A 27,665-nucleotide genomic window follows, 5' to 3' on the forward strand; every position below is an offset into this window, starting at 1 on the left:
CTGGCACTTGGCAGCAGGGCTGCTCCAAGCCTTCAGGCAGAAGAAAACAATGTTCTGCTGCCCACTCCCAGCCAAGCTACTCTCTCCTGCGCCACTGAGCCAGTGTCTAAGCTGGCTCTCTTCCTCCAGGCAGTCTCTCAGCCCTCTGCGCAGCACAATTCCCTTGGGCCCCTCCGACGCTGACACGGAAGGAGATGGAGTGGATCCGATCCCCAGCAGCGACAACAGGCAGTCCGCAGGCAGCCGCGTGCCCTCGCGCTCAGTGGCACCCCGCTTCCCCTTCCCCACGCCCCCAGTGTCTGTGCGCTTTGGGTGACTAGATCCAGCCGCTGCCTTGGAGCCCGCCATATCTGTGTAAGAAGAGCGCTCAGGTGAGCAGTCCTTAACACGTTGGCAAAAGGCTAAATTTATTCCACCTGGAACTTAGGACAAGCTGTAAATGGTTAAGTTTGCTTGCTACCACTTAGGTTCTTGTTTGCTGTCCATAAAATCTTGTTGGCTTTTAAAGATAATCTGTGTAATCTTTAAGTACAGCAGTGTATTTGGGCTCCATTTTTAATATAAATCAGAAATGCTGTGGTCTTTTTCTTTTGGCTTGTTTGCTTTTATACCATAAAAGCAACAAGGCAGTTAAGTTCTGACTGGCTCATTTTCAACAGAAGAGTGAGGTTTTGGTATCTGGAATCACAATGAAAATGGAATTGCTGTGTCCTACAGAAATAACGTGTATCCCAAGTCATCCCTTTTCGTCTACTCACTGCGGTGACAGCTCAAACAAGGTTTGGTTGAGTGGTAGGCGTTTTAGAGTGAAAGCAAGATAACTCAATTACAAGATCAATTATTCCTGATAGCGGTGGCATTATGGTATACTCCATCAGTGAGTCAGGCAAGGCCTGATTCTTCCATCAGTCTGTAGAACAGTCCCTTCTGAGCTATTAAGTGTTCCAGAGTATCAAATTCAGCTATCCGACCATTTTCCAAGACTAAAATCCTGTGAACATTAAAACAGAAGTGTAAGCTTGGGGATACACCAGCAGCTGTAATAAACTTAGTTATTTCTACTTATTTCTACAATAAATTTCAGTACTTGCTCGTCATTCAACCAAGATTTCCAGCAGATTTTCAGCTGGGAAACGGCTGTGGGATAGAAATAGGTTTCTGATGAGTGACTATTCAAGTACTGAGTTTGTGGGAGGAGAGTTTTGTGGCAACTGAGACTGGACTAAGATTTGCGAATGTGTATTTTAGCTATTTGTGAACGTGTATTTTAGCTTCATGATTTTATGATGAAGCAAAGAGCTGTAGCCTTGGTTTTGCTGTCAGTGGAAGGAAAAAGGGGTATGACACAGCATGAAATGCATCATGTGGGACTAAATGATCTGGGATTAACCTATTGGTGCCTAGCTGATGTAAGATAGCTCCTACAATCTCTACAGCAAAGCTCTGAGGGTTAAACAAGAAGAGGACAGAAATGAAACTGCTGTTCACTAACAGTCTGTGGTTGGTCTAGTTCACACAGGTTGCTGTGTCTTCCTTCCTCCTTAGGAAAGCGGCTGAAGGTATTACCTGTCGCAGTCCATGACGGTGTTTATCCGGTGAGCTATTGTTAACACTGTGCTGTCTTTGAACTGAGTCCTCAGGGTGGACTGAATCTGAAGATCAGTTTCTAAATCTACTGCTGCTGTGGCCTCATCTAGAATGAGGATTTTGGCTTTCCGAAGAAGTGCTCTGGCCAGACAAACCAGCTGTTTCTGACCAGTGCTGCAAGTAAGAAGAGGGATGGTAAACTGAGAGCAGTAGTCACTTTTCCCTGGGGTCAGAATACGTGATTAATTTGAAAATAGTAATGAAAAGGTGATTGTTCCCTTTCCCTGAAAGAGTGATTGAGGCTGGTGGCACTGCAGGTAACAGCACGAAACAACAGAAGGAAATGAAGGGAGTGTATTGCTATAGCACCCAGGAGATCTGCACTTGGAACAGGATTCCAGTGTTTTAAGTGCTGCACAAACACAAGCCACCACAATGATTAAGTCTCAAAGCTCTTCCACTTGGTATCTTTATGATTTGATTTCATGCTGCTAAACAGGACAATAATGCAGCAATTTGCTGCCTGGGCACCATATTTTTTTTTTTATTTCATTTTTTAAAAATGAATTAGACTCCTTGTCCCGCTAGCTCTACGTTCTCCTAGCCCACGGGCTGGCACTGCCCTGCCACTGTCTTTCTGCAGATAAGGTACCTTAGGTTTTCCCCTTGGTCAGTGCATTTATATTCCAACTGATCTGGCAAATCTGCAACAAAGTTCTTGAGCTGAGTCAGTTCCAAAGCTGTCCAGATGTCTGCATCAGTGTATCGGTTTAATGGGTCGAGATTCATTCTTAGAGAGCCAGAAAACAAAACTGGATCCTGAGCACAGAGACAGTACAAACAACTCCTGAAATGAATTATAAAAATGAGCTCTCCAGTTTTCCCTGCTGGCTGCAAATCTGTGGCTAATGCTGTATCGAATGGGAGACTAGCATGGCATAGGGGTTATTTCCAACTTTGAGATTTCTGAATGGCCCTCCTCTCATAGAATCTTTATAAACCCTTCCTAGCTGTTAAGACTTATAACGCTGCTGAAGCATTTTGGAAATTAATTTCATACCTGGGGAATGACAGTTATCTTGGTTCTAAGGTCATGGAGACCTAGTTGAGCAATATCTAGTCCATCAATTAGGATCGCTCCTTCTGCAGCTTCCACTAATCGCAGCAATCCCACAGCAAGAGTAGATTTCCCAGCTCCTGTTCTTCCAGTTATGCCGATCTGTAAAGTGCAATGGAAAGCTTTTGGTTTTGATGTTGACCATTTCCCACAGCTGGACAGACCTGTCATGTAGTAGCTCTTGGCCTTTTGAAGAGAGACAGCTTTGCATGGATCAGATCTTCAGGGCTGTTCAAGATTCACATAGTCTAGCAATACATGCTTAAAGGGAATAATTTATAATTTGTAATTGTTTTGTATGAAAAGAAATCTTGTAAGCCTTTGATGGGAAGAATAACTACAAGACTTAGCAGCCTGAACAGGGCCTTGATGTGGCACTAGATTTAAAAAGTGAAATTCCTTTGCTGTAACTCTGCTAACCCTCTGTGAAATGAAATTTCTCAGAAGAATGTCTAGTGTATGCAGCCACCCTGGAAACAGTACTTTGTACTAGAAGAGGTGTGCAGTGTGGTAGGTGGGCTCATACCTTACTGCAGCTTTCACGCTTACAAGTTACTAGACCTTGGTGTAGGGCAGGGACTGCGTCTGCCCAGGTCTGACCACTGCAAAGCACCGTTCACACGTTGTAGCTCTTCTGAAACAAGTGGCTTTGCTTACCTTCTCTTGCCCGTTGATGGTTAGATTGACATGCTTCAGTGCTAACTCCAAATTTGGCCTGTATCGCAAACTATAGTTTCTAAATTCAATTCTTCCTTCAGTGGGCCAAACTTGACCTTGAAGTTTGTCATTCAGAGTCCAGGCTGCCTAGGTAGATGAAAACAAACAGCAATGTATAAAGCTGATTTAAATTACCAAATCAAGTGGCCATACTGAAACGGGAAGCTTATGAAGACATCGGTGCCAAATTCCCCTGATCTGTTTACTGTTTCCAAAACAACAAAAGGTCTCTAACTTTCATATTGCAAATGTTGATTTTTCACTTTGTGCAAAGATGCCAATCATCTTAACTGAAAATGGGGATAAACACTTGTTTGCATGCCAGAGTTCTGACATTATGAGTGGTTCAATAAAAAAAAGATTTATCCACCCCTGTAAACAGGGCTGTGAAAGTGTCCTTTAGTAGGATCTCAGGTCAGCATATGGAGAAATAATTTTAATGATTACAGAACAAAAATGATTGCACTGGAGACTTTTAGCGGCTAAAAGGCTATCTAGCAGCCATCAGTTATCAGAGAGTTGCATCTGAACTTGCACAATAAATACATACTCCAAATATGGGCAGAAAATACGGCTCATTCCATGAGTGTTACCAAGTGCAGCTATTTTAATGGCAATCTAATGCTTAACTCTCTTAAGGAAATAACAATGATCAGAGGTTATAAAACAAGCCTAGTCACTTGGATAAAAACCAAATGCTGCAGTTCTTTAAAGGAAACATAACTGGCCTTTTAGATGGGGGAAACTAGGGGGTTTGTCCAGGTGGAACAGAGAAGTTACTCGTTTAGTTTGCAGAGATGTTCACCTCTGCTAGTAAGGTCAATAGTTGGTTAGCTACCTCCTTAGGAGTCCTCAAGTATTCTCTCACTCTCTCCACAGAAACAATGTTGTTCTCTATTTCTGTCCAGGAGCGCACCATCCAGTTCAGAACACCAGTTATCTAGCAGAAAGAAACAGAAGCATTTGGGCAGATAAAATAAGTCTTGACCTGTGCTTGTGATGTACCTGGTACTTTGTCTTAGTGTTTAAGACCTCCTCATCAGCTAATTACTTGTGAAATCATCCCTTAAAAGGCTTAAAAATAACCACGGATCCTTGTGAAAGTTTGTAAAGCTGTGTTTAAAGAGCCTAGCCAGCTCCCCCCATAGCTTCTCCCCAGCAAGTTTACAGAGAATGAAATGCTGCTGACTTGGGTGCTAAAAGGTAGTGTGACTATTTCTTAGGTTGCTGTGTAACTAGTCTACAAGCAGCTAAGACAGACACTGCAGACCATGCTTCAGTTGCTCAGAGCATGCTGTGACTTAAGTATGCGTTCGGATGCAGGAGGACAGAGACAGCTGGTCGTATGTTTATCAGGTTAGTTCTCTCTAAGGGGCCATGTGTTCCAGATGCTCTGGCTTTCAGCAATGACAGCAGGGTTTGGTAGGAGAAGGCATCTAGAAAGCCACAGAAATACTTCATGGCTTCTTAGAAGTTAAAATGGTAGCAGAAATTAAAATGCAAGTTGCTTTTGATGAAAGGCAAGCATGGTATTACTTCAATGCTGAGTTACCTGAAGAGCATATGAAATCGAGAAGCCAGCCGTTCCTGGACTAAGATATGTTCTGCCCATTGCTGCAAACAGTGCTGCAAAGAACACAATGCCATTGCCTAGAAACTCCAGGTTTGTAGCAAGCCACCTGCAAGAGGAGGAAAGTACAGGGCTGTTGCTGAGTGCCCTCTTCCTTTCTCTCAACAGCATCTGTGATGACTTTGCAAAACACTTGTGGAGCTGCTGGGGCACAGGGTGTGCAACAAAGCTCTTGTCATGCCCTGGCTGCTCTTATCCAGCCACCTTGTAGCTCATTAATGGCTCCAGTCTGTCCAAACTCATTGGCTTATGGTCTCTGTTAGGATTTCCTCCAAGGCCTGTTGGATGAGAGCAGCCAACACACAGCTTCTTGGACGAGTTGGTCTAACATCTCTCACTCTTTCTGGTACTCCTCACCTGTTTCATGACTGGTGGCTGATGGCTCTATTGTCTGATGGGTTCTGCACATACCACGGGCCTCGTGCACTCTGTCACGTGATGATGGGCCTCACCAGGCATGTTCTACAGCTTCCTGCATTTTGGACACCAAGTGATACCTCTAGCTGTGTGTCAGCATGTGTGTGCGCCTAGCCACGCAACAGAGATGGGAGCATATTGGTTGTGAGAGGCATGTGGCCAGAGAGGGGGGCAGTGCAAGTGATAATGAAAGAGGCTACCCTACCCCCAAAACACTGTGCACCACTGTCTCATTTTCTGTGTACCTCCACCCAAGCCCCAAGAGCAGCCATCTCCACTCACCAAGACTATGGGAATAAACCATCATTTTCTTTACACTGCAGATTTGTACCTGTCAGCAACTGCTCCAGGGAAGCATACTCGCTGATTCTCATCCACTAGAAAATTGCTCTTCAAAATAAACCTCTCCTGGTCCTTGTAAGCACGGATCACACTGCTCCCTTGGAAAGTTTCCGAAATGTGGGAGTAGATGGGTGACCTGCTGGCAGCCTCTATGCGTCTCAGCTGGCAAGAGGTGATGACATAGAAATGCTGGTAAAAAGGGAAATGGAAGGGGAAGTGATTAGAAGGTTTATGTCTCCATGGAGGTGCTCCACAGAAAATTTGGGAAGGGCTCAACAAGTTCAATAGTATGTACTATCCTAGTGTTATAAAACCCAATGTGCAGGTAGGAGATGTCCTTAAAAGGTGAGGTAGCGTTTCTGCCTGTGTTATGTCCTATCTTCATTAAGAATAATCCCATGGTTAGTTAATGCAAAGAAGCCAGGGTACTCTGAACTCAGAAAGCCTCTAAACTCACACTTACTTTCTCCTGTAGACCAGCCCTTTGCTTGATGGAGAACAGAGGCGGACTTGCACCCTTACTTGCCCTTCCTTCATATTCAGTCTTAGCTGGCAAAGCATTTGAGGTTTCAGAGCCCAATGGTTAAACTGCATGGCATACATGGATATATTAAAAAGCAGTATAGGAATTCTGGAGGAAAGGAAAAACGCCTTTGGTCTTAATATGACTGCATTTACACTAATGGAGACAAGGAGTATAGCTCTAGGTAGGGTTTGATCCGGACATCAGAAAAGCACAAGCCTCTTTGTGAGGTCTCTGGGATGCTTTGCAAGGCTGAGGTGATGTGGGAAGAACCATTGACATTACTCTTGTTCAGATGCAATTCAAGATGATGAATCTAGTTTCTGCATGTCTCCACTCCTAAGAAATGGAAGGAGGGTTTCTGCAGGGACACAGCCATGCTGCTTCAGCCTCTCCGGTCTGTGTATCTCTGAGCTCTTACCTGGAATGCAGCATAGAGAACAGTCAAAGGTACTATGGCCATTGCTGCCCTTGGTGTAGCCACTATAATCACGAGGTAGATCTCCAGCAGGTTGAACAAGAATCCCAGCAAGGACTTCAGCTTGTCAGGGATGACAGAATCAATAGCATCCATTTCTCTGGAGAAGCGGTTCAGCAAGTTTCCAATGGGTGTTTGCTCAAAGAAGACCATTGGGGATCTAGCAACGTTCCTCAGCAACTGCAGAAACAGCTTGTGCGATGCTAACACGCCACCTAGAAGGACTGCTGCTGTGGAGACAAATCTGCCAAGGGCTGTAATATAAAAAGTAATAATTATTACTAGGTCTGAACAAATTCACCTTGCGGTTCCCCTTTGCGAGATCATGATTTTCACGTAGTACTGTGCATGCTATACTAGTGAAAGGAGCTGAATTTCTTTTTGGTAGCAATTAAGCCAAGCCTCAGAGCTGCAGGGTAAACTGCCCTTTCTGTAGGGTAGTTGGAGAGGGGCAGAAGACCTTCTAAGCAAGCTTGATGGGGGCCACGGATTCAGCAACTTAAACACACAGGACAAATTCTTTATTCTTCACAGAAGGAGCCTGACTGGAATTACTCTGAATTACTCTGTCTTAGGTTTCCTGCCTACAGACTCACTGTTAGCACGGAAGGGTACCCAACCCTTCCCACTCTTTTCAACTTGCTCAAAGCTTTCTCAATCTTTTGTCACTTAGGCTGAGATTTTTCCAGATTTGATTTCTGTCCTAAAACAGGTGGTTGACTTTTATTTTTTTTTTTTTTAAAAGAGTGACCAAAATAATTGTAGCCCTATTTAAAGAGAAATATTTAAAGAAATGTAGAATTCCACAAGTTCTTTTTTTTTTCCTCTCTTTACTTTCAAAAGACCTAAACCAAGATTTAATTCAGCATGGAGAAGAGCCACCGCTTGCACTTTGATATGATTAATTTATATTAGAGGAATGGAAAGAGGTAAGAGGAAGAAAGAATGCAGAAAATGTTGGATACAAGGGGGCAGGATAGAAAAATAAGGATGTTGTAGTTCTTCCATTGTTGAATGTTTTTTAGGGGCTCAGGCCATTTAGTTCTATCAGGAAATATAGAGGAAGACACTGTTCATGGTCTGCTGAAAGGCACAGGAGAACACTTCTAGTATACCATGAAGTAGAATTTCAGGCAGTAACGCTGGAAATATTGTTCGGATCCCTTAGAAATCCTCTCTGTGCATCAGAGCCTGTAGTTTTAGGTCCCATGCCAAACCTTTAGGGCTGGTGCCAGAAGCCCAGGAGGCTAAGAGCCCATGGGTATGCACTTGTTTATATTCTGAGAAAACGTCCTGGATATGGGCAAGGGAGATGGAAACACAGAGGAGAATTAGGTGAGCAAGTTAAACGAACCTTGAATGACTCCTAGTGCACCAAAGACTCCAACTCTCAGCTCTGTGTGCTGTTGTGTCCCGTTGTGAACAGGGTCATCTGTCCACATGCTGAGCCAGTAACCACGAGAAAATGACACGGCTTGCTGACACGTGAACAACAGAATGATGTACACACACAGTGGTAAGCCTGTCGCCTTCAGGTAGGCTGCATAAATTGAAGTATTAACCTAGAGTGAAACAATTGGGGGAAAAATAGGAGAGGCTGGGAGGATCAAGCTTCTTAGCAAGGACAAGCAGCTCCGAAACAAGGAATGATTTATTATGGCTTACCTACTCGGTTATATGTCACGGGCCATAGCAACCACGTTAATTCTTTTTTTGTTTTCCTCACGCATGAATAATGAAGCCATACTTAAATAAATCCATGGTGTTAATGAGTGATTATTATCAACTGATGCATGTTATTGCAATAGGCTCGTGTTACTGCTGGAAGGCACATAAGGCTTTCCTTATGTCAGGCAGTGTTGATTTCATTTGTTGTCAGTGTGAGGTGAGAACTATTGCGTATCCCGCTGACTGCTTGTATGAGTGTCCTGGTTTCAGCTGGGATAGAGTTAATTTTCGTGTTGGTAGCCAGTATGGGGCTGTGTTTTGGGTTTAGGATGAGAACAATGTCGATGATACACTGATGCTTTGGTTCTTGCTAAGTAGTGCTAAGCTGTCTCTAAACAGGTGCTAAGTGGCGCTCACACTGGTCAAGGACTTTTCAGCTTCCCCTGCTCCGCCGGGGGCACAAGAAGCTGGGAGGGGGCACAGCCAGGGGGGTGCTGACCCAGACTGGCCCAAGGGCTATTCCATACCATATGACGTCATGCTCAGTATATAAGCTGGGGGAAGAAGAAGGAAGGGGGGACATTGGGTATGATGGCGTTTGTCGTCCCAAGTAACCATTATGCGTGATGGAGCCCTGCTTTCCTGGGGATGGCTGAACACCTGCCTGCCGATGGGAAGTAGCGAATGAATTCCTTGTTTTGCTTTGTTTGCGTGCATGGCTTTTGCTTTGCCTGTTTAACTGTTCTAATTTATTTTACTTCAATTATTAAACTGTTCTTATCTCAACCCACGAGTTTTCTCCCTTTTACCCTTCTGATTCTCTCCCCCATCCCACTGGTGGGGAGTGAGCGAGCGGCTGCGTGGTGCTTAGTTGCTGGCTGGGGTTAAACCACGACAGTGAGTAACTGCTGATCGGCAGAGGTGAGGAGAATCCCAGTCTGGCCAATACCATGCTTCCCTAGGGGAAGAGCAGCCCCCTTTTGGGGGTGTCAGCCTTCTTCCTCTCATCTCTCCTCAGCACCCATGGTATGTGTCTTTGCCTTCACAGGAAGGTGCTGTGCTTACCCTCCCGTGCTGAGTTTTCTCTCCCTTGGTTAATCTTCCTTTGGTGGCTGCAGCAGTGGTACAGTCTTGACTTACAGGAATGGTCTCCCTTCCCATAGCAGAAGATTTGACTGAATTGTCACTTCATAAAGAAAACAAAAATCCTTTCAATTTTTAGCCAAGGCAAGGAGTATTTTGAAGCTGGATCTCCTTACCCATCCACCCCTATATTCGTGCCTATTTTGAGGGCTGCAGTTTTCAGCATCCTCCAGAGTGACCCCAACCATTGTCCATATTTATCACAGGGGCTGGGCTCTGTCAAGCTATTAACAAACAGAGGCTTTAAGCGTTCACTAGCTGTGGCTGGTTTGAAATGAGTCAGACCTTACAGCCCCACTGGGAAGTGAACAGCAAGCAAATGTAGCAACATGCCTTGTATGTGAGCTCTGGAACAACTTCTGGCTCCTTGTGAAATATGGAGAAAATGTCAGTCAACATCCACATTCAAGAGCAGTTTCTTACCTATTCTTGAGTTTTTCTCGTTTCCTCTTATTATTAATCTACAGATCAATCCCAAACCTCTATCATACTTAGAGCTTCCATGTAGGCTTGTGGGGGCTTTTCGAATAAGTTCTTCAGTGTCTGAGACAGCTTTAAGCTTACCTAAAGAGCTTCTCCTGTGATGGACCATTTCTAGAGGTGATGCTGCCTTTGGTGTCTCCTATAGCTGTGAAATAAATGCATTTTTTTCCTAAATGCTTTAGAATCCTATTTTGTCCTGTATAGCCTTTGAGAGGCTGGTAATATGGAAGAAAGATTCATTACAAAGAATTGTTTCTAAGGTTAGAAATATCAAGATGAGGCTTGAAGAATAGCACATATAGTGGGTAATTCTGTTTACTGAATTATTGTTGTCTACTAAGACGGAACTGTTTAGTTGAGAACCAGTTTTGAGGTGATGAGTCAGCGAATTTGACAGGCATATTTTTCCCCACACAAAGCGACAGCTTACTGTGATTGGATCTCTACTTTAAATGCCCATAGTAGAACAAATGTAAGACTGGGTTTTCCAGTTTTGCTCTTTTCCCTCCTCCCACCTGTGAACAGCAGCAGCCCCCCCGCAGTTCTTTAATGTTAAGTGTAATATTAAAGGAAACAATTGACTGATAGACCTAGGAAGAATGATTCCAGCTCATTTGGGTTACCTGGAAAACCAGCGCCTGCCTTCTCTTCTGCAGTAATGTGTGAATGAAGAAATTCTGCAAAGGCCCCATTTCTCTGTAAAAGTTCTTGGTAGGAACCAATTTCTGAGATTGCTCCATCCACCAGGAAAACAATGTTGTCCACTTGAGGCAAAATGTTGATTGTGTGAGTCACCAGCACACGAGTCTGCTTGAATAAAGAGGGAACAGTGACAATTGTTCTGGTGTTTCCCTGCTCACTTCAGCTGCTGCAGTCAGCTGTCTTCTGAAGAAAGACGTACTCAGTGTGAGCTATGATTTTTACTAACTTGGAAATATTTTTTGTTATTTGTTCCCATCGCTTCTGACTCTCTCTTCGATGAAGTTTATCTTTGCAGCACAGCTTTGTGCCCATTTTGAAAGTGCAGAACTTGGGAGCAGAGGAGTGAATCAACTTGCTTTGTGTGACGCACAGCATAAGAGTGAGGATGGGAACTGAAGTCCCAGGCTAGCACCCTGTGTGTAGAAGGACCTTTTGCTTGGCTCACTGACCAGTTCCATGTTGTTAATTCCCCTCTGGCTGAAGCTGTTAAGTAGAATGATGTTAATTGAAGAGTATGTCACGTTTATTGTCAGTGATATCAATATTTCAGAATCAAATTTGTGCCTGAAAACTTCATCACCCTGAATGGAGTTAGAGTGCAGCCCCTTTTCATTTAAATTTCTGAGCATATTTGCACAGATAATTACATGTAGGAAAGGACGTAAGAAAAGTAATTTTTCCCTAGATAACAAATTGGCATGTTATATATTTCTAACATACAATCAAGCCCTTTCAGTACTGTTTAAGTCTGATACCTTCTTTCTTTGCCAGTCTTTCTATGTTTCAATACAATAATTACATTCTGATACTTGCAACCAATCTACAGGTGAAAAGTATTTGTAATCAGACATGTCTGTTTTAATTCGACTTTCTAATGAAAGAAATTACCTGTTTTCCTTCTACAACGTGAAACTGGATCAAGTATTTGTAGGCAATTTATACCATGAAACAAATAGAGCTGCCCTAGCATCCCTTCTCATGTAACTACATTTATTATCCAGATTGCTTGACAGCAGAGAAATACCAAGGAATAACAAAATGCAACCAATGCAAAAAAGAATAGAAGTGTTTAACATGGATTTTAAGACTGATGTTTAAGTGATGACCGTTTGGGTGATGAGAACTGTAAGGTGCCACTGAACTATTCAAAAGTGATGGGATTAGACATTATGGTAAGATACAATGAGCTGAAAGAGATCAGACAGCTCTTCCTAACTATACTAGAAGTAAATCTCAAAAAGGGAGAAGGATAACGTCGACGGCAGACCAAAGAACTATAAACTTGCTGTAGAAGTAAGGCTGGAACTAGGCATGTGGTTTGTATGAGGATAAAGGCGGTCTTTCAGGAGAACCTAACTTTTCAGTCTTCTGCCTCCTAGGTGAGATTCACTGCAGGACTTCCATGCGCTGTGTGGACTGCAGAGGTTACCCATTCCACTTCCACCGTTGTTAACAGTAGTACCCGCTGCCACTAGCGAAAAAGAATTTGGGAGCCTCTGATAAAGTGAGTAACCCACTTTACTGGAAATGTTTCAAGGGCCCTGATAATTAGATACATTTTGCAACCTCTTACAGTTCAGGATTTATAACACACCTTGTCCTTCAGTAAGCCGTTGCATCCAAGAACGTGTTCAAAAATGTGCTGTCCAACATGGGCATCAACAGCCGAGAGGGGGTCATCTAGAAGGTAAATCGAAGCCTTCTGGTACACAGCACGAGCAAGGCTCACTCTTTGCTTCTGCCCTCCAGATATATTTATTCCCTATAAAAATGTATTCACACTGTTTATTCCAAAGCTACAGCATACTTGCCAAATGTTGGCTCCATTTTACACTGAGGTTTTATGACTTGCTTATTTTTAAATCAGTGCTTTCCTCTCTCCCTCCCTTCCTCCCTCTTGAGATACAGAGGCAGAGTCTCTTGAGCAACTCCACTCTCCTGCAAAAGAGGACCCAGGAATGACCAGAATTTGTTGATTTTTGTCGTAAGCATCTCTCATATCTCTGGCTAGGTTAACTGCCAGGAGGTGGGCTTCAGAACCCGTTAAATCATGGCCTGACTTTTCAGAAATTACTGAGCACCTGCCTCCTGCAAGTTTAGTCCTTTTGTAGGTGTTTTAAGCAGGACACCCAAAGTTGTAGCTACTAATGGAAAAGTTGGCTAAAATATGAACCTAAGCCAGTACCTTCTCTCCTATTTCACTCTTCTGCCCCGCAGGGAAGCTCTCCAAATCAGGTTGCAGTGCGCAAGCATCTATCACTCTACTGAACCATGTTTCATCCATCTCTTTCCCAAAGAGAATGTTATCTTCCACTGAAGCATTTTGTATCCAAGCTTGCTGGGGGACATAAGCTGTGGTGCCCTATAAAAACGGAAGTGGAAGAATGTTAACAATCTTTTTCACAAGCTCAACTTGACACTGTGGGAACCTGTCTTTGAACAAAAACTCTCCCAGTTAGCTTTACAGGAATCTGGAATGATCCATCACCATTGACAGGTCTCAGAGGGCTTTGCAAAATATGAGTCTGCACTTTCATTATCTTATAGAGGAGGAAACAGGTAACAAGTACATGATGTGATTTACCACAATGCCACTTCAGCTCACTCTCAAAGTGGGAAATGGAAGTGGATCTTTGAAGTCCTGGTCCAGTTCCCATCTCCAAGGGCCAGGCTCATCTGAGAGGTCTGAAGCACCTTCAGATAATTAAATGTGGGATGCTACATACACCCGTTGTTAAAATTCAGCACTAAATGGGTTTTCATCAAGTACCTGATGCCTTGGTTAATACCTTACTGTTTCTGAAGACAGCCTAATTAGAAGCAAATGCTCAGGATAAAATTTACCTTCATGGTCATGCAGCCATCCGTCTTCTCCAGCTCACCAAGTAACACTGACAGCAAGGAGGACTTTCCAGCACCCACCTGGCCAACTACAGCAAGCAAGGAGCCTTGGGGTACAGTAAGATCTATCCTATAGAGAAAAGATTAGTCTCTTATCACATTTTAGATAGGCTTTCTGAAAAGAAATTGACCAAAATTCTTCCTGTTGTCTTGTAGCAATAAAGATGTACTAACTAAACCCCCTGATTTCATACTTGACGCCTCAGCTGCACAGGGTTACTCTTCCCGTCATGCTGACTTTTTGCAGCAGAACAGGAGTCATCCCTTCAAAGACACCTCCAACCAGAAAGTCTTCATCCACATCCCCATCTGAGTTTCAAACCCAGATGCAAGACCCAGGTCCCCACTCTGGAGATAGGCTAGCCCAAAGCACCAGACGTAAAACATTCCTGAACATCAGAACTTTTCAACACTGTTTCTTCTCTAAAACTGCAATGCCTTTTGAAATAAGCATGTAGTGATGTCATACATAATATCTGTATACCATCAATTCTACTTTTTTGACTTAAATTACTGTAATTTCATATTTGGACAAGAAAATTGTGTAAAGAAAGCAGTCTCCATGTATTAAGGCAACATCCAGATACAGGCACCTTCCCGTTTATGTGCTCCCACGCATAAAAGCAAGATTACATTTTGTCTGACTTTATAATTTTCAGAATTCAATGTTAAATATGAAGCAAACTCAGGAGCCTCTAGATATTCCACACTGGTTTCACTTAGGCCCTGAGGAATTAGTTCATTCAGGATCCACCCTGACATACAGAACAGAGATGACTGAGGGTAAGTCTGTACCTTCTGAGGCAAGGAGAAGTTTCTTTGCTCCAGCAAAAAGTCCCATTTCTTATGGTGATGCTTGCCTGTGCTAAAAAAAAAAAAAAAAAAAAAGGAGAAACAGAAGACTTAAAAATTCAAAGGTAGATACAGAAACATTCCTATTTATGTGACTTTATTTTCGGTGTGTATTTATATTGCATAAAATGAACCTTAAGTATGAAAAGAAGGGGTTAATTACCAGCTTAGATTTCATCGTTAGAAATAAATAGGCCTGAGAGATACAGTGACAGTAAGGGGCAAACATTTTTCTCTCTTGAGCATGGTAGGCACCCTAAGAGTGGAAGCTGAACAATGGAAGCTACTCCTCTTGTAAGACAACAATGCTAACACAAAAGCTTACCACAGTCAGCAGTGTTTCTGCTTGAGCTCTCAGGATTCAGTTCTTCCAGATTCAGAAAAGCTGCTAAGCGGTTTAAAGAAACTTTGGCCTGAAATGAAGAAGCACACAAAAGAATAGGATTTAAAATAGAAAGGAAGCTAAAACCCAAAGTGAAGACTCAACTTGAAGACCCACTTAGAATGCTGACTAGGTGCTATGTTGCAGATACTGTATGCTTAGACGGACATATGCAGCTCTTCCTTATGTTAACTGCCTTTCTTTCCACTTAGCTTAGCAAAAACCCATATTCTTCCCCGTGTTTTCTCCTCTGTTCACATAATGAAATTGGTGCTTTTTTCTCCAATTCATCCTGCAATCTTTCCAGTGTTTGCTTCTGTACATTAAGAGTTGTGCCAGTCTCCTTGGGGTGCAGGAGGGAAATGCAATTTCCCAATTTCTTACTGGACAATGACTTGCTTTTCTCTCTGGCCTGGGCTAGCAGGGTTTCCACAGATCTCCCATGGAGATTTTGCTCCATCTATTCTGATTCCTGTGATTAGAAACAGAAGTGGAAACACCTCTGAGATCTAATGGTCCTTGTCATTGGTCCCAAAAGACTTAAGAGTTGTTCTTGGTGACTATTTTGTCAATATATGGAGCCTTTCTGAAAAACAATACTACAAAGTACCTTTAGCTGCAAGTGCTTGCACTTCACTGTTTCACAATAGCAATTAAATAGCTAGCCCTGACGTTCAAAGCCCTAAGAAATCCCTACCTTTACCTGTTAATGGTGATATGTACAGAAAAACATTCATTGCTAAAGGAAAAGGAACATAGCCTGCAGTTAACCTGGACAGCAGCGTTTATGGAGAACGGCAGGAAGGAGTGCGCAGTATTGAGAATGTTGATCAGCGTTAAAGATACAAAGGCCTTCTGAGCATCCAGGACGTGTGTGTTATCCACCAGTGTGTAGACAGCAAACATGACAAATGCAATCTGAAAGGGAGCAAAGGAAAAGCAAACGATTTGCTTCAGACAAGGAAGAGAATGGTTCAAGGGTGACAGGCCCCTTCCTAAGGAGTCTGGAACCCATTTAGTTAAATCCAGGATATCACCCATATACGTGGTACCCATCCTGCAAATATCATAGGCAAAGGTCTTGCACGTTGGTGACAAAACCAAGTCTGATCATTTGACGTTTGTTCTGATTTAAGGAAGTTTTGGTGCTGCAACCACAGCAAGGTGAAAGCCTTGCCATTTCCCATTGAAAACACATGGCTGAGCTGCAACAGCAAGTGCAAAAGTGGCTTGCGCTGCTACTGACTGTGCCACGAACTCTGCCTAGCTGGAGGTCTCCAGGTGGTTCTTGCAAAGCAGGCTCAGTCTGCCTGGAGCACACTGTCAGACCAGGCGACTTGTCCATGGAACTGTTAGGACAGTGTGAATGCCTGTGTGGCTGATTCCACCGGGGCTCAGCAACTCCTGTGAGACCACCAACTGCTCTGGGCAGACATTCTCTTTAGCTGTCCCACAGGAAAAATCTGTCCGGACAGGAGTACAAAAAGAAATGGAAGTAATAGCACATGTTTTACGTAGGAAGGTGAACCACTCACCAGGAAAGTTGATGAATGGAAAGAAGCTAAAGATGCTGAGAAGAGAATCTGAGATCTTTTTAGGGCCTGAAGTTCTTGCTTCCGGATACCAAGCACTTTCTCCATGAAGGTTTTCTCCCAGCCATACAGTTTGATTACTTTAATGTCGCTGAGAATGGCATTGGTGAGTTTGGCCCGCTCATCTTTATGTTTCATCTGTGTCTCCTGTAATAAATGTTTGAGTTTTATCATTTAATAGGTTGAATGTTTAACGGTGCAATTATTCTGAAAAAAGCACCTTTTTCCTGCCTATGAATTCTGAATAAATTTCCCTGCAGTTGAGCTATGTATACTGTTTTGCTTATGAATCTCCCAGGCTGGGAAATATTTTGCTTTTCATCTTCAGAGCTTTATTTTTACTGGCAATATATAAAAACCACAGAAAAGGCGGGCAAACAAGTTAAGAGACTGAACATGCAAGAGCTTACTCTAAACTTCAAGAAACTTAGCAGGATTTGAATCCTCGTGTGTTCCTTCAGACAGTCATGGTCAGCATGAATAATAAATGTTAAGCTATCACTTGATGTTGAATGTTAGTGATACGCTTCAGTACAACAGTACTTTTTCTTCCAACATGCATGCCTACTGTAATCATCAGTAGCCTTGGGTTCCATGTGATCCTTTCCTGGAAGAGCATGGCAGCCTTTAACTTACATTTAAAAGTAGTATCCTAGCATAATTCAAGTCAGTAAACCATTTTTACGAAGCAAAATGTACCTGAAATCGACTCCTCCTCTTGGTGATGACAAAATTCAGAGGCAAAAGAAAAAGGAATACAGCAATTGAAGTCAAGGCAGATGGCCCAAGAAGCTGCCAGGAGAGAAAAGGAGAGGAAGAACTTCTGGTGATTACTATAAATGACTGGTTTCCATTCCCCTTCACCCACTTTCCCTCATGGCTAAGGCTTTACTCTAATCTTGCCTTTGCCTTTCCTGGGAATTGTGCTCCCTAAGCACTGTGGATTGTTAACTCTCCAGGCAGGGTAACTCCTGTCATCATGCTCTGCCGAATTTATTTGCTTCCCTTTTAGGAACTAGATTAGCACTAAAAGCGATCCAGAGGCACGCTAGCAATTCAAGTAATTTCTGTTTCTTCCCATCTGTTCTTGGATGTGTTAAGGAGGACATCTTGTGGCTGGCATAAGTAAGTGACCCAGAAACAAAACCAGGTTTTGTTTAAAAAATAAACCCAAACCCTCAACAAACTATTCTTGCAGCATAAATAACCCAGCTTGTCTGAAATTACATCAACTAGTGAGATGAAGTGGTAGCATTATACTGTGCCATGTACTCTCGGGACAGCTCCTGGATACCAGGGATCATAATGACTTGAGTATCAAAATAGAGAGCTTGTTTCTCGTGGTTTAGTTATATCTCTCTACAGATGGATGGCTTACGTTTGCTGGAGAGGTGCATGCTGGTATACACAGAGAGAGAAAAGTATTCTCTACACAAATGATCTATGAACACCAGCAAACAAAGTGCTAATTATGCTCCAACGACATGCAACCACGTTCAGCTTGTCAACATTGGTAGAAAAGGGATGATGATTTTTCAACAGTCTATAGCATGGCTACTAATTTTCCAAGGTTATAGTATCCTGCCAGGCACAAGGCACGGTCCATCCTTCTTAGCAAAGGAAGGTCTCGGAGGTCTCTGGAAAGCTCCTGGGAATCAACTGTCTCTATAGGGCTCATACTTCCGTTTGGTGTGCTGCCAAAAACAGGGACTAAGAAACAGGGCTTTATCCTGCTGAGAAAATGCCATACATCGAATTAAGGGAAAAAAAGGATCTCTTAGATTATCGTCCTTTATTTCTAATTCAGGTCTTGCTTTCTCCTTGCTGAACTCCTTGATACCTATAAAATTCAATATATCCAATACTCTTTTTCAATATCGTATAACTTTGCTTCAAACTGTTTCACTGATCCTGTGGCAATCAGGCTTCAGGATGAGGTATGTCAAATGGCTATTTCAGTCCATTCAGCTTTATGTTCTGTAACTATGCTGAGGAGCTGGAACTGGACTCTCAGCCTGCACTGAGCTGCCACACGCTGGTTGAAAAGAGAGGTGACAGAGTAAAATCTAAGGCAGAAGTGTGTCCGTCAGCTCAGAATAATGGTACTCACAGTCTTTCCCCTAAAAGAGACTGAATGCTGAATATACAGGTGAGAAGATGAAGTTGAAGGATCAGGTAAGGATTCTATACCAATAAAAATACCTTCTAAAAAGAAAAGTGAATCCACTATGCTACAGAGCTAAGAAAAATAGGCAATTTCAGGTTGTTCAGACCAGCAAAGCTCCAAGCAGAATTTTGAAAGCTCTTTTTCCTTTGATACTTAGAATAGAAAGGAATTGATAAGTATGGTCATCGTATTTTACCTGCCACAAGAAGACAAAGCAGATGATAATCCGAATAGGAGCAAGCCAGGTCCCATTAAAATAGATAATCAGATCCATTAGTTTTTGGACATCAACAGATATGAGATTAACAATTTCACCTACTGTTGCTGCTTTCCTTGATGCATTTGACATAAGTAGGATCTAGACAGGGTAAAGAAGAAAGGAAAGGCATCATCAAACAACAGCTTTGGTCCAAAATCAAACAATTTTCTTCTCCTTATAAAGAAAGGAAAAAACCAGATGGAGAAAAATGTCAAATCCTAGGTACTGAAAACATGCTGTTGCCTGGGATATGTGACTTCACTTTAGGATGAAACATGTGTTCCTTTCCCCAACCATGACCTACAGCATAAGAAAGTTTATGTTGCTTTTTTGTCTTTCCTTTACTTGGCTTGTTTCTTCAGAGGTAAGATCTGAAAAACAAATAGTGGAATAGCTCCCACATACTGTCCAGAGATGAATATAGCACAGAATTACATCCTAAAAGTGGTTTCCAATAACATCTCCCCTGATATTGTTAAGAACAATGTACCAACAATGTCGTATGACTAATGTAGGGCTGGAAAAAAATGAAGCTGAAAAGGAAGCTACAGACTCACCTTCCTGTACACAAGCCCTGTTACTGCAGTTTTCAGTCTCAAACCCAGAACAAGACACATGTACATATATCGTTGTTCAAACAGAGTCTGGAGACAAGCCAAAAGGAACATAGTGAAGGCATAGAAATAACCATGCCAGCTAGGTGCTTCTTGATCTTCAATGAACTCCAGGAAAAGGCTGCAAGACAGGAGGAAAATGTTGATGAATCCATGTAGAACTGATGAAATATCAGACACACAAAAATGCAGAAATACCAGGGATTTTTCTGTATTCTCCCTGGCTGATGGTTATCAGTAAAATAGCAGAAGAGTTGGAAAAACTGCTGAGTATCCTATGTCTTATATCCTGATTTTTGACACTTAAGTCACTCTTGGTTTTGAAGCCATCTCTGATCTCAGCATCTTCTCAGGGGAGACCTCATTTTCAGTGTTAAGGATGGCTCCTGAATTGCAGGAATTTGTCAGAAATATGCAAATTGGGAGCCATAATCTAAGGAAGTCATTGACATTTCCAGAACTTCTCTTAATGACTAAGTAGTGATTTTGCCCACAAAAATATACTGTACTGCAGGTTTGTGTTGTACCAACACAATCCACAAAGCATTAAGTCAACTGACTAAAGAAGCTATTTAAGATGTGTAGGATGCACAGATGTGCTCTTTATAATCAGTCAGGGAACACGGAGCCTTAAGACTACAGCAAGTGGCTGACAGCCTGTGCAAATGACGTGATACGTAGAACCATCAAATAACTCACTCCTGTTCTAGTAAAGTTGTCAAAAGGCTTAGCGCAGCCTGTCCTTTCCACTGCTGGAATACAGCAGTGGAGAAAGTGTGTGCAGCTTTAGACAGTGGTTTGTTTTTTCTTTTCCCCATTGAGTTGAGTGTGGGCTTAGCACAAATGATAATCCAGCTCTTTTCATCAGCCACAGGAGATTTCAAAAGATAAGTGTTTCTGTGTCCATCTCTCTGAGTGCTGGCATACACATCTCTGTGTGAGCTCATGCACGCGGGAATCTTGTAGGTGCGATAGAAATACATTATAAATACGCACGTACCTCAGTAACTTTGGGATGGAGAACAAGAAGACATCACAGATAACTAAGCAGACAGTGCTGAGAAGGAAATAGGTTCCAAACATGCTCCAAAACGCTTTCAGTAAGGGCCCACTCTGACTGTGCTCTGATTGCAGTAGAACCTCTGTCTCTTCAGCTTCTGCTATGCCGGTTTCACTCTTCTGACCCTTTTTAAATGTAGCAGACTCCATTTTTCTGAAGAAAGAAACAATGAGAAAGCTAGCTACATTTGGAGAAAGCTTAGGGATCTCGTGCTTTCAAAAAAATCATTAAATATCTCATACCGGGTTTCATGCCATGTCCAGTATAAATGCTCATCAAAAAGTGATCCCTCTCACAAAAAACTTACAGTTCTATGCTTCCAGGAATGGATTAACGTTCTCCAGCAGGTTTCAACACTTAAAATCAGATTTGCACAAAGGAACCTACTTACTGAGTGCTCACCCACTGAAGAATAGAGACCCCCAAGTTTTCATAGCAGAGCATTATTTGGACCACCTTATGTATGCTATCCTTTTCTTCTTCTTGTTTAACAGACAATTAATAATTCAGTGGGATTGAATCTTTCAACAATTCTCTTGTCCAGATAGGAAGCACCTAGCAGAGCTTATGTTCAGAGCCTGAATATGTGCTGAAGCAGTCTGTCTAGCCCTCGGTGGGGAATGGAGGGGATTAAACCCTGTTCTGAGATGGCACACCAGCACCTGTGAGCGTATTTGCTTGTATCACCTAGAGGCAAGAGAGAAACTGCCCAGCTGAGCCCATGACGTACTCTCTAGATCAAGTACTCACTGCTGGGATCTGCTATGATACTTCTTCCACTCTCTTTCAGCCCAGGAAACAATTTCTTCAGAGGAGTCCTCTTTCCTCACTGGCCACAAGTCATCCACCCCCAAGGACTGCTGACAGCCTTTCCAGACAAGCCTGGAGAGCACACAGACTGCTGTAAGGTAAGCGCAGAAGGATTTGTTGTGCATATAACATTTTTAAAACAGATTAGCTTTAAGTTAGTGCATCACTGAGCACGTAGGGACTTCCATAAAATACTACTCAGAACTGTCCTTTCCCAGAATAAATATGAATGTTCAGGAACAGCAGTTTTGCTTCAAATCCCTACGCTATCTTCTGTCAGCATAATGAGGATTTGCAAGTAAGCCCTGATTTCTAGTCCATACTGAGAGCTGGGTCTTGGGCAGTGGGGGACAAAGCTCAGTTTAACTTACTCTGTGGCTCAGCGAAACACAGACGAAGCCTTACCATAGCGGACATTAGACCCAACATATGTAACCATTTTACTTCTGAATGCTAAGCAGCAGGCTGGGCCAATGTCCTCATTAACTATTTTCCCCTTGCCCAGCATTTGGTACTGGAAGGTCTGGCAGGCCGATAGGGCAGTGGTTGGTGCACAGTGATCTTTTGAGATTGCTGAGGTCTGTTTCAAGATTGGGAGGGCACTGGAAGGGCAGTTGGAAGGGGGAAGAGAATTATCTAGAATCACAAATTTGTGTTTGAACTACTTTGAGAAAATAAGTTAAATTTTTATAATTTGATCTTGTGAGAATACCTCAAGTCGCCAGAGAAAGAATTTAAATCTGCATAAGCCAACTCAGGGGCTGAGATATTTCCTACTGGCTGTCATCTATGCCTTCTCTTATGCTGCTGTTTTTTTCTGATCTTCTAGCAAAACCACGTCTTTTTCTGTGTTTTCTTACCCAGAGAACCACCAGTATGTGATTTTGGAAAGAAAAGAGCTGCTGGCTTCTGGACACTGGTTCTGATGGGAGGAAAAACATGGATGGTATTTATTTATAGAAAAGGGCATGTGTCAGATGAATATAATCACCTTCTGTGCTTCCCCAGGAAAAGCAATCAAAAAGTTACACACACCCCATTCATTGACCCTGACAGTGTAAACATATTGTGGAGGATCAACGGGATCCGGAGACTTTGGAGAATTAGACTTTGAATAATGTCTCAGATGGAGGAACGAAGAATATCATTCTTCATACCCAAAGACATTTATTTTCTGAAGCACAGAGCTCTGCCATACTCATACCTCAAATAGAGTTCTACTGCACAGGAGAGCATGGGGAAGCAGTCTGAGCCCCATCTACTGGTTTCAATGAAAATAAACATGAATATGGATAGAAGACCTTTCTGGTTTTTCAAAATATACATAGAGAGACAGAATACTGTTATCCTAAATTCTGCTGGTTACATTTTAAAACCGTCAGCCTTTATACAGAGTGATGCATCTTACATCTCCCAGATACTCATGTTCCTGTGCATCCCCATAAATTTAAATTCCTATTTGAGCAATGAAGCAATGCATTATGAAAAACTATGTTATACTTACAGGATTGTTGGCAGCTTCAGAGAAGAAGGGAGGGTGATCAACTAAGCAGAATAATACAAGTTCTCCTAGCACCAGGCTAGCATAAAGGTAAGTTGTAATGTGGCGGAAATGGTCTTCCAGGAAGCCCTACAAAACAGAATACTGTTGAGAATGAGGCAAGAACGTTCACGTGAAATCAGAGGAGAAAGATGGTTTCTCATGTTCTACCAGCCATAAGCTCTGGGTTTTGCTTCAAAGCATGAGGTGCCTTTATTTAAACTGTAGTTATGCAGAGCTACTTAAATAGGTAACTCCTGAAACTGGAATATCCGAAAATGCTAAATAATGGACATATTTATTATTTATAGTGATGGTTTTATCATGAGGCTTCATAGCAGTCTGGTCAAGTTAGATGTCCACATTGCATCATTATTCAGGGAACTTTGCATGCTCTGAGGGATATAAGCTCCTTTCTCACCTAGTGGGATGAGTCGTTGATATAATAAAGCAGCTGCCAGGTTTTATTATAAATGGTGTGTCTAAGGGGCACCATGAAGGGTGCTCTAATTAATTTTGCAAATGAGAAAGAGAAAAACCAAAGAAAAAGTCTGAGTATTTTTGGAACTGTATTTTAGTAGCAAGAAGTGGCAAAGTGTTATTTCTACACGAGGCCTGGTGCCTGAGCATCATTCAACAAAGCAGGAACAGAAAGTTCCCAACTGTCTCTTGTTTAGTGGCCGTATTTTTTTCCCCTATTACTTAAACATACAGGTAACATAAACTTTCGTTTATTCCTTGTTGTGATGGAAAGGTACAACTGTTTGCCTGAGGAAAACGGCCACTGACAGTAAGTCTCAGATGTGTAAACCCAGCCAGCACTCCTCCACAAATAAACATCCACCACAAATATGCAAATAATAAAAATGTATAATATATCAACATATCTATGCTGACGCAAAATCTGGCATAAGGCCAGTTTTTAGTGACAGCATTTATGCTCATTTTGCTTTTATTCATATATGAAGTCTGCCAAGCTCTCAGAAAACCACACTCTGTCTACACTGAAAGGGATAACATGGATGGAGATGACAAAGTGTCATCAATCATTTTTCTCTGCACATATCTTAAGATGAGGAATTTGGTTCTCCACCTCGCAATCAATGAAGCAAAAAGAGCCCTGTTGTTTAGAGACTTCATACCCCTGCACGTGAAAGATATGTGATTTCACTTACTCTTTCCAGGGCATGTTGGACTTTGGAACTAAACATCACAACTGCAGCCACGAATGAGAGCAGCCAGTAAATCAACAGGATCCCTGAAGACTGGATGCCCATCATTCTCTCTGCTTGGGTAAGGAACATGGCAAGGATCTGCGAAGAAGTACAAATTTGTCCAAATAAATAGCTGGTAATAGAACGCCAAACATTATTGTCAAATTAATGGATACAATAGAGAAAAAAGTTAGTTTCTTGCCCAAACATTTCAAGATGTTCAGAGCCGCAATATCGTTTCTAAAAGGCTAAAACTGAAAAGCATTATGTGCAGTTTTGCACTCACGAATGTCTCTCCAGAAAGGGCAAGTAATAAAACTACGAGTGGGCCAAAAGGCTGGGAAGATCTAGGCTATGAAGATTCAATGACAGAAGGGGAGGTTTCGGTTGCATTTAGGCATTTGGGTTGAACAGAAATCCCATTTAATTTTAAACCATACTAAATTGTATACCATGGTTATGAGAAACTGGATCTTGTCTTGTTGATGTGAGACCTCTTTCTAAACGCTACTGCTACCTGGGCTCTTGCGAGGTGTACTCTGCCCACAGGGCTCCATACCGCAGCTGTAGACCCAGTGGTCTGCCCCAACTCCAAACCCCTGCTGCGTCACGCAGCAGAAACTCACAAAGCGCGTCTCCAGCCTTCTGCTCCCCATCAGCTATCTTTGTGCTCAAAGATACTGTGAAACACGGGAAATACAAGATCTGCCCCACGAGGGCTAAGCTGGGCCATCTGCAGCCAAAACAAAGGAAGAATTACCATTGTGATTCCCACCACGGCAGGGCTAATGAAGAATGCTGGAGCCCGTGGGATTCCTTGGCTTATTTCCCACAGTACGAAGAAGACGTTAGAAAAACACAGTATTACCAGGATGAATCCAAGGACCTGGCGCAGAGACAGCAAACACACGTTGGAATGGACTGAAATGATGATGGGACAATCTACTGAACTCAATGCTCCAAGCAGCCTGGGCAGTAAGACTGGGGAGGTGGAAGAGCAGGTTAGGGACAGAGAGTGTTATGGGAAGTAGCGGGGAACCGAATGGAAGTACAGGGGAGAAGATCTTATGACAGTTCTTCCTACAACTTTAATTGATTTATACTGACCTGACTTAACCTGAGTCGGTAAATGTCAAAGCAAACACAGAGATGGATCATCAGAAAAGAGTTAATGATTTAGAAAAATTACGTTCTGCATCAAAGTTGTGATAATGTTAGGATCAAACCCCATTCTCCACCCTTACCATTTTGGTTTTGAAGATGTGGGACATCCTGATATAGCCTTTGTTTTTGTGTCGAAGATACAAGTAGTAGAAAGGAAAACAGATCCAAAGATAGGCACACGGGATCCAAGCAATGACTGTACTCTCAAAGCAGGAGGTAAATCTCGGGGTGTTTGTATACCATGTCTGGTTCCAGTCCTGTCACAGAATCAACACAGAAGTGAAACAGTACAGCTAATGTGTGCAGAATTTCACCAGCTATTGCCAGTTGCTAATGCTACAGCTGAGATCTACTATGATGTTAGAGGAATTTGATTTAGGGTTTCAAATGTAAAAAACATTCGACAACTGAGGCGCTGCTGGAGAATTGCGAGGTGTCACAGGTGAGGGAGGACTCAGCACTAGCATTGCAGAGGGAATAGAAGTAGAAAGAGAGGCGGAAAAAAAAGATTGGAAAAGTGAAAGATGCCAAAGCAAGGACATCATGTATCACAACTAGAGAGAAAAAAAAAAGAGAGGAAATTTAAGTTATTGAATATGGAACGAGAAAAAATAATTTGGGAATGAAAAAGGTTTTCGGCATTTGGGAACCATCAGGGTAGTCAGTAGGGAATGACCAGTGAAACAGCGATTAGGAGGAAAGAAGCATCCTAGTGCATAAACTGCATTGCAACTGCATTTCCCTAGCTGTATTTATAATCCTTTTGTAATATTTTTGACTGAAAAAATAGTTGGATCTCATCTGCTAACATAATACTAAAAATACAGCAACTGTAGAGGAACAGGCGAGGGTATTTTTTCTTTAGCAGCTTGTGGAGGTGGTTCGAGTCCTTTATGTGGAGGATATGATGCAAAGCAAGGCTAGGGGAAAGGAATCACTTGATGAAAAGAAGCACCAGATAAGGGCTCACAAATTATCACGGGAGTTTATCAACCTTGAGGATGGAAATCCACGCGAGTCTGGACTGATCAACTCATTACAGCCCTTCCGAAGGTATTTCTATAGCGGGTCATTCAGCAGATGCTTTCTGAAGACAACAAAGGGACTAATGTCAACACCCTTCCAGCAGTGCAGCCGGACTGCAGGCTCCCGCACGCCTCTCATCGAATTTACAGTGACTGGGTAACGACTCGGGCTGTTCTCTGTTCGGGTGAAAACTTGTCCCTGGGAGGCGAGGTCCGCAACACCCGCACTCCCGAGGGAAAGACTCTGCCCGCCGCCTTGCTCGCAGCCCCCGCTGCCCGCCGCCAGGAGGGCCGGTGGGGCGCCGCTCCCCCGGGCCCGCGCACCCCGCGGCCGGGCCGGGCCGGGCCGGGGCTGGCCGCCGCCACCGCTCGCCCCCTTCGCTCGCCCCGCGGGGCTGCTCGGGCCGGGCCAGGCTCCGAGGGAGCGGCCCGGCAGCGGGACGGGGCCGCGGCGCTCGCTCACTCACCCAGAGCCCGGCGGGGCCCTGCCGGGAGCCGCACAGCCCACCGCCCGCCGCCATGGCGCCCGCCGACGGGGCGGGCGGGGCGTCGCGCCTCGGCTCGGCAGCCGGCGGGGCGGGTCGCCTGCGGCCCCGGGCCCTCCGCTCGGTGCCCCGGGGCGCGCCTCAGCGCCGGCGGGACAGGCGCTTCCTCCCCGGGCAGCGGCCGAGAGCCCCCGTTCCCGCCGGGTGCGTGAGGGACTGGCGGGAGCCCCGCGGCGCCCCGTCCCGGCCGGGGGCAGTGGGCAAAGTCCGGCCGGGAGCGCCTCGGGGACGCGCCTGGGCTGGCGCAGCCCGGCAGCAGCGGCGCGCTGCATGACGGGGGAGCGGCAGGACCGACCGAGGGGCAGCGCCCCGGCGGGGGGCCGCGGCGGGGCCGGGCCGGTTGGGCAGCGCGCTGCGGGGAGCTGGCGGCGGGGAGCGGGCCCGCGGCCCGCCGGGCCGGCAGGGGGCAGCACCCGCCGGTCCCGCCCGGCGCGGGGCGGCTCTTCCGGCCTGGCGGCGGGCGGCGCTGAGTCAGGGAGGCGGCGGCGGGATGGGGCTCGGGGCCTGGGCGGCCGCGGCGCTGCTCTGCGCGCTGTGCTGCGGCCCGGCGCGGGGCTCCGAGGACATCGTGGTGGGCTGCGGCGGCTTCGTCAAGTCCGACGTGGAGATCAACTACTCCCTGATCGAGGTGGGCGCCGCCCCTGCCCTCCCCTCCCCTCCCCTCCGCCGGCCGGGGCCGGGGCGGGCGCCCGGCCGCCCTCGCCGCCTCTTCCCTGTCCGGCTGCAAAGGCTT

At 44.1% G+C, this 27,665-nt stretch overlaps 2 protein-coding genes across 3 annotated transcripts in view; one reads left to right on the plus strand and one right to left on the minus strand.

Annotated features, from left to right (window-relative positions):
- Nucleotides 1-25,616, minus strand: ABCC6 (ATP binding cassette subfamily C member 6). The gene is made up of 30 exons (XM_082313283.1): nucleotides 25,443-25,616; nucleotides 24,959-25,084; nucleotides 24,160-24,297; nucleotides 22,949-23,074; nucleotides 22,305-22,366; nucleotides 21,385-21,516; nucleotides 20,575-20,787; nucleotides 19,518-19,695; nucleotides 18,898-19,059; nucleotides 17,234-17,326; nucleotides 16,478-16,681; nucleotides 15,714-15,860; nucleotides 14,886-14,973; nucleotides 14,504-14,573; nucleotides 13,652-13,778; nucleotides 12,993-13,169; nucleotides 12,402-12,569; nucleotides 10,729-10,912; nucleotides 10,187-10,250; nucleotides 9,545-9,665; nucleotides 8,166-8,373; nucleotides 6,755-7,065; nucleotides 5,800-5,999; nucleotides 4,974-5,100; nucleotides 4,260-4,361; nucleotides 3,362-3,508; nucleotides 2,648-2,806; nucleotides 2,240-2,406; nucleotides 1,567-1,761; nucleotides 1-991 (listed from the first exon to the last, which is right to left on the minus strand). The coding sequence occupies exons 1-30, from the start codon at nucleotides 25,467-25,469 to the stop codon at nucleotides 883-885; spliced, it is 4,332 nt and encodes a 1,443-aa protein (XP_082169409.1). The 5' UTR covers nucleotides 25,470-25,616; the 3' UTR covers nucleotides 1-882.
- Nucleotides 25,546-27,665, plus strand: part of LOC309591244 (BOS complex subunit NOMO1) — a 31,134-nt gene continuing 29,014 nt past the window's right edge. The window contains exon 1 of one of the 2 annotated variants that reach the window (XM_082313280.1): nucleotides 25,546-26,544. In XM_082313280.1, coding sequence (XP_082169406.1) covers nucleotides 26,443-26,544 — 102 coding nt within the window. In that variant the 5' untranslated portion in view covers nucleotides 25,546-26,442. Of the gene's footprint in view, nucleotides 26,545-27,414; nucleotides 27,561-27,665 lie in introns of those variants that run through there. The other variant, XM_082313279.1, reaches the window with a different exon arrangement.

This window comes from Platalea leucorodia (genome assembly GCF_965183815.1).
Source record: "Platalea leucorodia genome assembly, chromosome: 5".
Classification (NCBI taxonomy): Eukaryota; Metazoa; Chordata; class Aves; order Pelecaniformes; family Threskiornithidae; genus Platalea; species Platalea leucorodia.